A 12,500-nucleotide genomic window follows, 5' to 3' on the forward strand; every position below is an offset into this window, starting at 1 on the left:
GAAGAAGATAGTATTTTTTCTGCTCACAATTTAAAAATAATTATTACCTCTCATCTCATCAGTCACCCTCTATTTACTAAGAACGTCATTATCTTCATGTCATTATAGCACTATCTACCTAGAACCGTCCTCGAAAACCGCTTCCTTTGATTCCATGGTAGAGGGGGAAAAACAAAACTATGCCGCGTCTCCGCACCTAGATGGCGCCACCGCCCAGACTTCATAAGGGAAACTTGCCTAAAAGATGGAGGGTCGGGTCGGAGCGGTGTGCAAATACTGGGTGATAAAAATGTAGATGTACAGAGCATTGGGCGTGATGGAGGAAGGGTGGGAGGAAGGGAAGGAGAGAGAAAAAGAATGACGAGGCAAAGAGAAAATGGAGAAAAGATGAGGAAGGTTTGCCAAGGAAAGAAAAAGAGGAAGGAGAAAGGAAGGAGGAAGGGAGGCAGGAAAAAAGAAAGTTAGAGAAGAAGAAATAGAAAATAAGAAATCACCCATGTGGAGAATAAAAAGAAAACTGGACGGAGAAAGGAAGAGAGGGAAAGGCGATGAAGCAGGAAGGAGAAGAAAAGAGAAGGACGAACAAGAGAGAAAATGGGAAGAAACTATTAGAGAAAAGTTTACCAAGGAAAGAAGGAATGAAAGGAAAAAGAAAACAGAGCGGAGAAAGAAAGAAAGCGAGAAGAAGGAAGCAAAATAAAGAAGCGAAGCGCCTTAAGAGGAAAAAAACAAGCTAGCAAACACGAAGAAACGGAGAAGCGGTAAACCAAGCGAATGTGACGTTAGAGGAAAGTTAAAAGACGGTGTAACAATTAAAAAACGAACGGGCAAAGAAGTGTAGATACGGGTGCCAGTCAAGAAGGGAGCTCAAGGGCCACAAAAACGAAGATACAAAGAAAAGTACTACACGAGATACGATGCTTGCTCGCTTGGTTGTATAGTGGCATTCTCTTAACGGGCGGAGGACGGGATGAGTTTGGCACCGTGTGGGTTAGGGAGGAATGGTCGTATAGCGATGATTAGAGTTTTTTCTACTCACAAGCTGCCCCGAATTCTGTTTATGGGTATGTTTACGTTTTATTATCACGTATTTGGCGTTAATTCGACTGGAAGGATAGTAGGGAAATGAGGAAGGAAAGATAAGGAGAGAAGGAAAAGAAAGGAGACGAAGAAAAATATAGTAACGGAGAGGGAAAGGACAGGAATGAATGGAGAGACGAGGGAATGAAAGGAATAGATAGAGAAGAAGTCAGTAGAGGGAATGGAAAGTGTAAATATTGTATGAGGAGTGAAATAATAGAAAATAAACAGCCATATATTGTTGTGTGGTAATACGTGTGACTTATCAGAATTATATGGATTACTCTTCTGCCATAGCCCTCCGCCTCTCTCTCTTTGTCTCTGTATATTGATCTATCTCTATCGTTATTTTTCTCTCTCTTTCTATTTCTCTTTTTTTCTATTTTTATTTATCGGCTCCCTACTTCTCTCTTCTGTTTATCTCTATCGCTCTCCATCTCCCTCTTTCTCCTTTTCTGTATATTCTCTCTTTTCTCGTTTTTCTCTGTTTAAGTCTCTTTGCCTCATTTTTTTTCGTTTCCTTTCTCTTCCTCTTCCTCTTCCTCTTCTTCCTCATCCGCCTCCGCCTCCGCCTCTCCCCTTCTCCTCCTCCTCCTCTTCCTTTTTTTTAGTTAAAAAGGAAACAGCCCAAAAAAAAAAAAAAAAAACATCGCTAAAAAAAAAAAAAAAAGTAAAGTCAAGTAAAAAAAAGGGAAGAGTCGGCTGGGAGGAAAGTCGAGTTGAATAGAGGTAGAATGAAGTTCTCCAGTTGAAAGAGTTGAAATGAAGATTGAGAGGAGATTTGTTTACCAGCGACCAGCATTGAAGAGTGAAAGATGAACTCGAATTGTTCCTAGATGCTGGGAGTTTTCTTGCATATGGGGTTTGGTAGAGAGTTGCATCAAGAAAGTCGAGTGGCAAGCAGAGGGGTGGAGGGGGCAGCAGCAAGTGAGGGCAAGTTCGCGAGAGCATAGTGGAGAGAGATAGAAGGCAGAGGAGAAGAGTTAAGAAAGCGGAATTTAAGTAGAAGATCGGGAGGAGAGAGAGTGGAGCGAGAGCTGCCTCTGTTGCTCCACTCTGAAGAAGAGCTGTGTGCACATGAGATGCATATCTCACATGAGATGCATAATGGAGCCTGGCGTGACACAGCCTATATGGAGGTGCAGGGGAGAGGAAGAACTGGCGGAGACGGTACAGAAACGAGCGCCTCGAGAAGAGATGAGTAGAGATGAGATATGAAGTTTCAGTTGAGATTTTGAGAGAAGGATATAGGAGGATGTTTTAGTGTTGAGTGTTGAGGCTATGTTGTCAAAGTGTTAGGATAGGGGATATGGTTGTTGTTGTTGTGTCGAAGGTGGAGGTGTGGAACTGTGTGTGTTTTGAGGGAAGGACACCAGGTTCTTCTCCCCAATCCCAAAAAAATAATAGTAAGTCTAGGGGCTAAGCGTGCAGCCTCCTCCCTTGAGAGTCGTTAAGTCCCAAGGTGGGTCTTCTATTCTTTCTCGCATTCTCATTCATATTCTCTCTCTCTCTCTCTCTCTCTCTCTCTCTCTCTCTCTCTCTCTCTCTCTCTCTCTCTCTCTCCTAACACGCTAATTCATTCATTCAATCAATTATGCCATCAGTAAGGCAATCTGTATCGGCTCATTAAAACTCTTAATTAATAATCACTGCGAAGCTTCGTCCATTTGACGCGCTGTATAAATTTTTTTTCCTCCCCGTCACCTGATATTAATTAACCCCATGCTCATTAATTGACTTCACTCGTGCTGACTTCCACCTGTCGTAACTTGCTTTCCGATATATCTTTGCACTTTGATATTTTTTTATTTATTAATTTTCTGTTCCGCCACTAAGTTGTTGTTTTTTTACCTTATCTCCGTTTTTCTTTTTCCTTCATGTGCAATTTGTTGTTTGCATCTATGAGTCTTTGTCTTTTTATTTTATTTTTCTTCCTTCTTATATTCTCCTCGTCCCCTTCTTGTGTCATTTCTTAACCTCTTTCCCTTTTTTTCTTTTTATTTTCTCTCTCTCTCTCTCTCTCTCTCTCTCTCTCTCTCTCTCTCTCTCTCTCTCTCTCTCTCTCTCTCTCTCTCTCTCTCTCTCTCTCTCTCTCTCTCTCTCTCCTTCAAGTCTTTTCTTTGCCAGCTATCTTTTTTTTTTTTTACTTATTTTCGTATTTCGTTTCCCTCGCTGCATCATTCTTTATTTTTCTCATTTTTATTTTTATTTTAGCTTCCAACTTTCTTTTCCTCTCAATTCTCAGCACCCAGGAACGAGCATTAATATTTCTTGACTTTGCATTTTCTCTCGCATATGCATTTCATTTCCTCCCTCAATACATTATTCCTCCTTTCCGTATAAACATTTATTTCCATTTTACTTACTTATTTATCTCGCTTTCTATCCCTCCAGGCCCTTATCCATAATTAAGTTCGTTTTTCTTACATTTTTACTTTTCTCCTTTCCCTTTTTTTCTTTTCTTTTTACAGCTAAGGAGACAGTTCAAGGGCGTAAAGAAAAATATATATAAAAAAAGCCCGCTACTCACTGCTCCTGAATAGAGGTCAAAGGAGTGTCCAAAAAGAGAGGTCAGTTTCGGGAGGAGAGGTGTCCTGATACCCTCCTCTTCTTCTATGCTTCTCCTTTCGCCTCGTTCGTCCACCATTCATCGTTCTCTTTGTCACTCCTTTACTCACCAGATTAAGAAGGAAGACGTTGGTAATCGTCCTCATCTTTCGGTTCTGCAGGAGGGTGACGATGACCAGCGTGTTGCCGATCACCCCCAGCAGGAATATGATAACGTAGCAGGGTATACGAACCGACCCCTCCGTGTCCAGCAGGGGGATGTCGGGTGCCCTGGTGGTGGCTCTCCTCTTGGTAGTAGCGGAAGATTTATTAGTGTCTCCCTGCTTTACTTTCCTCCCTCCTCCTGCTCTCGTGTCGCCAGAAAGGGAGAGTAAGGGGAGGGATGGCTGCTGTTCGTGCACTTCCACCTCACTGACGTTCGTGTTTGTCTCGTAAAACTGAGCTTGGGATTCGTTGTCACTTTCGGTCTTAAACGGACGAGCATTTAGCAACAGGTCCCTTTCACTGTTTTGTTCTCCCGGTGCCCTCGCCCTCGCCTCGGATGTAAGCCAAGATTGATCGTCAGCTTCCCTCTGCCTCCCCCAGTCTCCCACACCCCCGTCTCCATCATCTAAATCCTCGGTGATGACTCGCAGCCTAGCCGGGGAAGTGAAGGACACAGGTGTGGATGTCCCCAGATCGTTAGCCTGCAATGGATGATCGCCGGGGCTGACTGGGTCACCGCTGGGGGTGCTGTCTGGGAGCTCGCCGAGGTATGGAATTTGTGGGTCACCGTTGTCATTCAGGATTAGATCAGCGATGAACGGCGACACGTGGAGGACGTGGATGGAGGAGTCTGGGGAGTCTTCGTATTGGTGTCTCTGTTTGGTCTCTGGCAGCCTCGCTTCGCCGCCTGTTACGCCGCCCGCAGATCGAGTTTCAAGTAATCTCTCCCTTTTTCCTTCCCGCTTCCTTGCCTGGTATTTGATCTCATTTTCTTTGGGCCACTTCTCATTGTCCTCCTGCTGTGGTGACCCCGAGGAAGAGGAAGGGGAGGAGGAGGAGGAGGAGGAGTGGGTTTGTTCTCTCCTCCTGTCGACGGTGTTGCTCGGGGCCCGGGAATCTGTGAGCGACACGAACATTTTCAGGAGTCGCCCTTCGTGGAGGTTCTTGGTGGTCCTCTCGTACCTTTCTTGCCCGAGGGTCGTTTCGTGTTCGTAATTCCCCTGAGTACCCTCGGAGGTGCGTTCCTCGTCCTCTTGTCCTCGTGCCAGGGCAAGGGAGGCGAGATGAAGAATCCGTCTCTCTCCTGACCGCCCCATTCTTTGAGCCTTCCCCGTGCCCCCGAGCGATAGGAAGCCTCCCCTTTGTCTTTCTCCTCTCTCCTCATTATGGTTTGGCGCCTCGGGCACCCTCGTTTCTTCCCGTATTTTCATATACGTCCCCTGAGTTTCCTGAACGCGGCTCTCGAGTGCAAATCGCGTTTTTCGCTCAGTGCATTCAGCGGGCGATTGATTAAGTTGACATCTTCCCCGCAGCTTCAAACTCAGGATGTGTCTCAGAACTTTCGTTTGGCCGCCTTTGAGGGAATTCTTACTTCTTATGACTTCCTGACTTCTTTGAGAGTTATCACTTTCTGTACCCGAGAGCAGTCTTCCAGAGTTAAGAAAGTTTTGCTTTAACTCAACACTCACGCCTCCGCTTACCCGCGCTTGGAGGCCTCGACTTGGCTCTTTTTCAGTTCGAGTATTCAGACCAGACGAGATTATTCTATGCAGATCATTATCACCGGCTTTGCTCCCTACACCTGGAGCCTCGGTGGGGGTTACACTTTCCCGTCGGTAAAGGAGGGTGGTGTCAGTGCCTATTGAGCGCCCCGAGCCTGCCGCGAGCCTAGACAAGACGGGGCCACGCGAGGGAGGTGTGGCGGGGAGAAGGTGAGGACGGAATAGTGAGTTATCGTTGCTTTGCGCCTCCAGTTCGCCTCCTCTAATGAATGGAGCCTGGACGCCCTCAGAAGCATAATGTGACGCTGCAGAAGACGTGGGGTTGTACGGTAGCGGGGCTTCGGAGGGCGCTTGAGTGGGGGGTACGTGTGTGACTCTTAGCATCTGGAGATTGGTGAGGACACTAGGAGCTGATGTGAGAACAGGAAAAGAGGGAGGTAGAGGAGAGGAAACAGAGGGAAACAAGGAAGGTACACTGGGGGAAAAGGTGTAGCCTGGATGCCCGACACACCCTGAGGGGCTGAGGTCTGCCGGCAGGGCGCGGATGAGGTCTGGGGCTGTATTAGTACCTTTCAAGTCCAGCGTTTGGACCACGGAGGAGGCGAGGAACACGTGGTAGAGGAGGGCGAGGGAGAGATGAACGGACGAGGATAGCACGGAGAAGAGCAGGACGCGGGCGATGGCCGCGATCATCGTATTAGACAGAGGGAGAGGAGGCGTTGGAGGTGGAGGAGTAGAAAAAAGAGAAGACAGATAACATGGACAAGGGAATTAACAAGACAGAGAGAGCGGGGCAGAGTACAGCCATCCCTCGGAGCGGTCTCGGCGCCTCGGACATGTTACAGGCGGCGTGTGTGTCTTGGGTCTGAGTTTCGGCGCCGTCACTTCTCACCCCACCTGGGCGATACGTGCCAGCCTCCGTCTCCTGCTTGGCACTGACGGGCGGGCGTGACAAGTGGGCGAGTCTTGAGTGCGTTCACCCCATTTGGCCGACAGGAAAGTAAATAAATAAGAAGAACTCTCCCTCAATAATACAAAAAGATCAGATTATCATGCCATTACAGTAACCACATTCACATCATCATAACTGTTCATGTTATCGCAGACACAAGACAACTCCCTTTCCTTTTATCTCCCTTTCTTCTGCTTAATGTTTTCTGAATTACTAATGAGCGGGGGCGGCGGGGGTGATCGCTTGAGAGGGTAGATGCAGTAGCAGAAAGGGGCGGCGATAACCGTTTTTCTTCCTCGATCTCATTCTATTTTCTTTCTTTTCCGTAAAATCGTTGTGTGGGGGGTCGTCGGGGGGTGAGCGTTTAGTGGGGGGCGGGGCAGGGGCAGTGGTGGGGTGGGGTGTACGGGGCTGGAGTGACCGTGACCGGGGTGGAGCGGGGCGGGGCGGCGACCAGTCAGTCAACGGGTGGGCCAGAGCAGAGCCGCAAGACCTCCCCGTCCTACGACAGCGAGCGTGCAACTGCTGCGTTATGCTCCAGCACGTCCTCTCTCAGGCCACTCCCCTCCCCCTCCCTCCCACACTCCCTCTCCAGCCTCCCTCACTCCTCTCCAGCTCTCTCACAATCTTCTCCATCCCTCCCTTCCTCCCTCTACCTCTCCATCCCTCCCTCTCTCCCTCTCCTGTCTCCCTCACTCCTCTCCAGCCCTCTCACAATCTTCTCCATCCCTCCTTTCCTCCCTCTCCCTCGCCATCCCTCCCTCTCTCCCTTTCTGCCCTTTCTCCTTTAAGTCCTTTTCATTCAACTTTTTTAAGGGGCTACAAATTTCTATGGTCATATTTTGTTGTTTGTATTGTAATCTATCTATCTATCTATCTATCTGTTGTTATTCTTATTATTTGTAGTAGTAGTAATAGTAGTGATGGTAGTAGTAGTAGTAGTAGTAGTAAAATTTTAAAACATGGACGCCCTCTCTCATTCGTCACACCTACCTCTTCTCTCTCTCTCTCTCTCTTACCCTCACTCCCATTCTCACTTCTCTACCTCCATTTATCTCACTTTCTCTCCCTCCTACACTCCTTGGCTCTCTAATCTTCCTCCTCCTCCTCCTCCTCCTCCGCCTCCTTCTCCTCCTCCATTTCCTTTCTTCATCCTTTCTTTTACTTTCATTTCTTGCAATTTCACGACAGTACGATTATTTTTTTAACTTTTTCATATCTACTGTTACTACTTGTGTGGATGCGTGGAATAGGTTTGGTTGTCATGTGGTGAGCGTCAGACATTTTATAAGGTTACATAAACTCGTGGATCGTGAGGTGGATGGGTGGAGTTAGGTGTACAGGAGATACCATATGTAAACCTACCGATCTTTTCCAGACTTCAAAATTATGTTCGTAGGCCTATGTTCTTATCCATCTCTACCTCCAACCCTCGCTAGCTCTCTGCCCTTCCTCCTCCTCCTCCTCCTCCTCCTTCTCCCCTCTCTCTAACTTTTACTCCCATGTCGTTTTTTTTTTTATGTTGTCTAAACGTGTCTGACATATGTGTATTTTTGTTGGATGTATTTATGGTTATCTAAATCTTGACCTCTTTTTCTATCTCTAAATTAAAATTGGTATTATTAGATTTATTCCTATTGCGGTTGTAGTAGTAGTAGTAGTAGTAGTAGTAGTAGTAGTAGTAATCGTAGTGGTAGAAGATGAAGCAGAAGAAAAGAAGAAGAAAAGAAAAGAAGAAAAGAAAAGGAGAAAGAATTGCAAGATTCCTAGAAATTGTGATAGGTTTCTCTCTCTCTCTCTCTCTCTCTCTCTCTCTCTCTCTCTCTCTCTAGGAAATGCAAAAAAAAAAAAAAAAGCGGAATCGAGCATCCGACAAAATTTCTCGTGATGCTGCGTAACTTGTGGTGGTGGGGGTGGGGGTGATGGGGGTGATGGTGGGGTGGTGGGGGTGGCGGTGGTGGTGGGGGTGGTGGTGGTGGCGGCGGTAGCAACACAACACAACAACCTGCTACCATAGTAACCCGTTTTGTAACCTCTCTCATTATATTCTCAACCGCCGGTGATGGAAACGTGTGTCGCATATTGTGCCCGAGGTCTGAAGCAGTTATGTGTTACAGTGAGAGAGAGAGAGAGAGAGAGAGAGAGAGAGAGAGAGAGAGAGAGAGAGAGAGAGAGAGAGAGAGAGAGAGAGAGAGAGAGAAACCTATTACAGTTCCTAGGAATCTTGCAATCGAAACACCAAACGAAATACTAAACAATAATGACATTTAACACACACATCCTCCCCAACACACACACACACACACACACATTCACCCATGCCCTCAACACACAGTAACCCCCAACACCCACACCCCGACACAGCCCAAAGCCTCTCATGAACACCCTTAATAACTCCTAATCCAGTATTCATGAACTGGAATGTAATTAGCTTCATGTGACAATGCCTCCCTATGCTTCGCGCCAGGCAGACACAACCCCCCGCCGCAGCCTCCTTGCGTTCAGGATACCTCGCACGTTTCCGCGAACCCCGTATTCCTGCTGCTGCGATCCCTCACCTTTGAGCTCCTGATTTCAGAGTGCTCCCAAGGCTCCTCGGGGATGGTGTTACCTAACCGTGGCCGCCCTGTGATGTAATGGATGTGCGTCACTAAGCCTCCCCGCCCTTCACTCGCTTCAGTCGAGTTCAGAGAAATTGCTTTGAGGCGAGTCCTTCCTCCTCCTCCTGATCTTGTGGGGGATTGTGGCCGATTTCTACCTTCAATTTCCTCTTCCTGAACTCCTGGTTATACTATTTTATTTCATTTCTTTTCACTTATATTGTTTTTTTTTTATGGCAGGCTGTCGAGATAGTCGCTTGTAGTTTCAATTTCATGGGTTTTTTTTCTTAATATCAATGGTGTTGAATATTTTCTGTGTTCTTGTATCTGTGAGATGTGTGCGTCCCTGCTTGTATGTGTGTGTGTGTGTGTGTGTGTGTGTGTGTGTGTGTGTGTGTGTTTGCACGCGTATGTATCCGTGCGCGCGTGCATGCAAGTTTACTCTATTAGCTGTATGACCAAAATACAGATTTAATAAATGTATTGCACAGCACAATACTGCACAGGAAGTCATACCACAATTTCTACGGACATTCCACACACAAGCCCACGTCCAAACATGCTGCAATTATTTCAATGCAAACACACCTGGCTTTCAGTAATTCTTCCTGTGTGGCGTTTGCTTAGGGGAAAATTTAATGATATTAATGCATTATTATCTTCATAAGACCATATACACTTTAAAAAATAATAAGATAGGGGAAAATTGGTTATATAACAGGTCACCAGCTGGGCGTTATAATGACGAAACCTACTAAGATTTGATTAAAAGGCATGGAGTGTGTAGAGGGCATGTCAGATAAGCCCTCCGCCTATGAATATATAGAAAAGCCTGAATGAGCGTTGCAGTACTGAAACATGCAGACTATTTCCCGAGAGTTTTAAGCCGAACAATACATAATAAAGTCCAGCAAAATAAAAACGACTTATAGGGGAAGTATGATGCTAGCCTTCCACCTGTGAATGACCAACAGTGAATGGGTACCAGGTATTAATCGGGGGTTGTGTCCCGTCTCCTGGGGTCTGTTCCCTTCTATAATTCCTTCCCCTTCTGTCTCTCTCCGGCATATGACCACAGATGTTGCGCCGACTAAACGAAACTTTCCAACTTTTTACCTGTGAATGAGAAAAAGTACCACAGCCCACGTGAACGATGAAGTACCAAAAATTACAGAGCATTACCTTGCTATTTTCTCTAAGTAGGACAATACATACTTATGAACGAATGAAAGGAATGGGTTGTGTAGAAATGTAGAGGACGCGTCGGGCGAGTCCTCCGCCAGGGCATTGACACCTGAAAAATTGCAGTAACGACGAATAGCGGCAATTACCGAAGTTTCCCTTAATAACACTACGTTCTACAGCATGAGTGCATGAAAGGAATGGGCCGTGCAGGGGGCTCGTCAGGGAACTCTTTGGCAGTGTTCGGTAAATTATATATAATTATACATCTTTCGTGTGTCAGAGCGGGTGCTATTCACGACTCTTTCATCCGGGTAGGCAATCTTCTGATAACGGTGATTTAACGGAGGGAAAAACGGCGCACAGAAGAAAAAGAATCGTGTTTCCTTTTATCCTTCACAATAGCCGGATTAATGGACATAAGGACATTCGATTACACCTGAGCGGCTCGTTAATTACCGGGCAATCAGCAGGTGACCAGCTCTCCGATTTCCACCTGAAGAGGCTTTAGCTTTTTTCGGAGTTTTCCTCTCCTGGAATTGTTCGCGTTCTGCTTGTGTTTGGTCGTGTGTGTGGAGGGGGGGGGGGTTATGGTAGGTTGGTGAGGTGAGAGAGAGAGAGAGAGAGAGAGACTGCAAATTCGAAGTCAAGACAAATAAACTCCCCCCCAATAACGGCATTGTGATATTTTCTCCGCTCTTTACATTAGATTATTCCTTTGACGCAATAAAAACCTTGTATCGACGTTCATCCTTCCGGAATAGTGATTTAAGCATTTTCAACTCCTTCTCATTTATGTTGTACTCGCGATTCCAAGTTCGAATAATTTTTCGTCACTGCGAATCTAGCTTTCCCACAAATGAAAGATTATAATCTTTCATTTGAGGGAAGGCTCAGGTTTTGTTTTGGTTCGGATAAATGAAGAAAACAGGCAAGCAGGCAGGCAGACAAACATTTTTAATCTGACAGGCAGTGATGTTGGATGACTTATTAAAGGCACGAACATTTTAAATTCTGCTCCCGTGCCAAGTGAAATGGAAGGTTTACAGAGTAGTTGTCATTCCCTCAAATCCCAAGCCATTCATAACACCATGCAGTCGTATTATGAATATATATATATATATATATATATATATATATATATATTACATAAATAGATAGCGTACATACTAACAGTGAGACAGATCGCCATGCCCAGGTCATCGCTAGATGTGTAAACAATGGGGGGGTTCCCCGGGCCAAGCCACAGGGCCCAAGTTAGAGTCAATAGACTATAGCACTGCTCTCATGAAGGAAAGTAAAGAAGAGTGGCCAAAAGAGAGGTCGAGTTCGGGTGGAGAGGCGTCTTAACACAATGATGATCTTGATAAAACATGACGACCTTGATCAAACCTTTTAACGTAACATCTGCTCGAGGGAGCACGTGGAGGGGGAGGTGCAGCTTACATCCCGCCTGAAAGGAAATTGTCGCTTTAAATGTATATACGTATATAAGTGCGGTGATCCTTGACGTTGATGGAAAAATACTACTCAGAGTTTTAGTGCGCGATGGGAAAGTCTGGTAATAAAAACTGTGTAAGAAGAAAGTTATGGAAAGTAATTCATTTGTGTGTCAGGTAAAGAACATCTGTGTACAAAGACTCAAGATCGTTGCACTGAGCCAAATGTTAGTGCAGGGTAGAAACAACACCACCAAGCCGGGAGGGGACTTGGCGCCACCACCTAATGGGAAAGGGGACAGAGCATCGCCTAGCTGGGTTGGGACGGATGAGCGGAGACAGAAGGAGAGGCCCAAAGAGATTAGCTTTTGTATACAGGTGCCGCACTAACTGAATCACTGTGTTCGGGAAGGGAGAGGTGGAGTGAGGAGGATAGGGAATAAACAAAAGGAAATGATGGGTTGAATTTGTGTTTTGTCGTGATTTTGGGTGACGCTCCCACGCGCACACACACACACACACAAAAAAAAATTATGTTGCGTGGCGTGATTTTTTTAGTGTGTGTGTGTGTGTGTGTGTGTGTGTGTGTGTGTTACTGGGCGGGATGTCTCTGTTTGAGGATGGCCTCGGATGTTGTTTATGCTTATTCATTTCATCTCTTCCACATAAGACGAGTGGAAGGAAACAGATAATGGTATTTACTTTGGCATTTACACACACACACACACATTGATGAATAAGATGTGAAATATAAAGAAAAATATTGTCTAATGAGAGAGAGAGACTCACTATGGAAGGACGGACAACAAACAATGATGAAAGTATACAAATAATAAAGAAATGTTAATGAGGTTTGGCACACGAGTCTGCCCCGTGTTGCGAGGAGAGAGAGAGAGAGAGAGAGAGAGAGAGAGGGGGGGGGGTAGAGGAAGGGCAGTGGGGAGGTGAACCTTATGAAGAAAAAAACTTACTT

At 45.9% G+C, this 12,500-nt stretch overlaps 1 protein-coding gene across 2 annotated transcripts in view; it reads right to left on the reverse strand.

Moving 5' to 3' along the window:
- The window catches only part of LOC126987617 (uncharacterized), a 62,575-nt gene extending 55,445 nt beyond the window's left edge, over positions 1-7,130 (reverse strand). For both annotated transcript variants that reach the window (XM_050844741.1, XM_050844740.1), the window contains exon 1: positions 3,759-7,130. In XM_050844741.1, coding sequence (XP_050700698.1) covers positions 3,759-6,047 — 2,289 coding nt within the window. In that variant the 5' untranslated portion in view covers positions 6,048-7,130. The remainder of the gene's footprint in view (positions 1-3,758) is intronic.
- Positions 7,131-12,500: the final 5,370 nt, after the last annotated feature.

Source organism: Eriocheir sinensis, chromosome 65 (genome assembly GCF_024679095.1).
Source record: "Eriocheir sinensis breed Jianghai 21 chromosome 65, ASM2467909v1, whole genome shotgun sequence".
Taxonomy (NCBI): Eukaryota; Metazoa; Arthropoda; class Malacostraca; order Decapoda; family Varunidae; genus Eriocheir; species Eriocheir sinensis.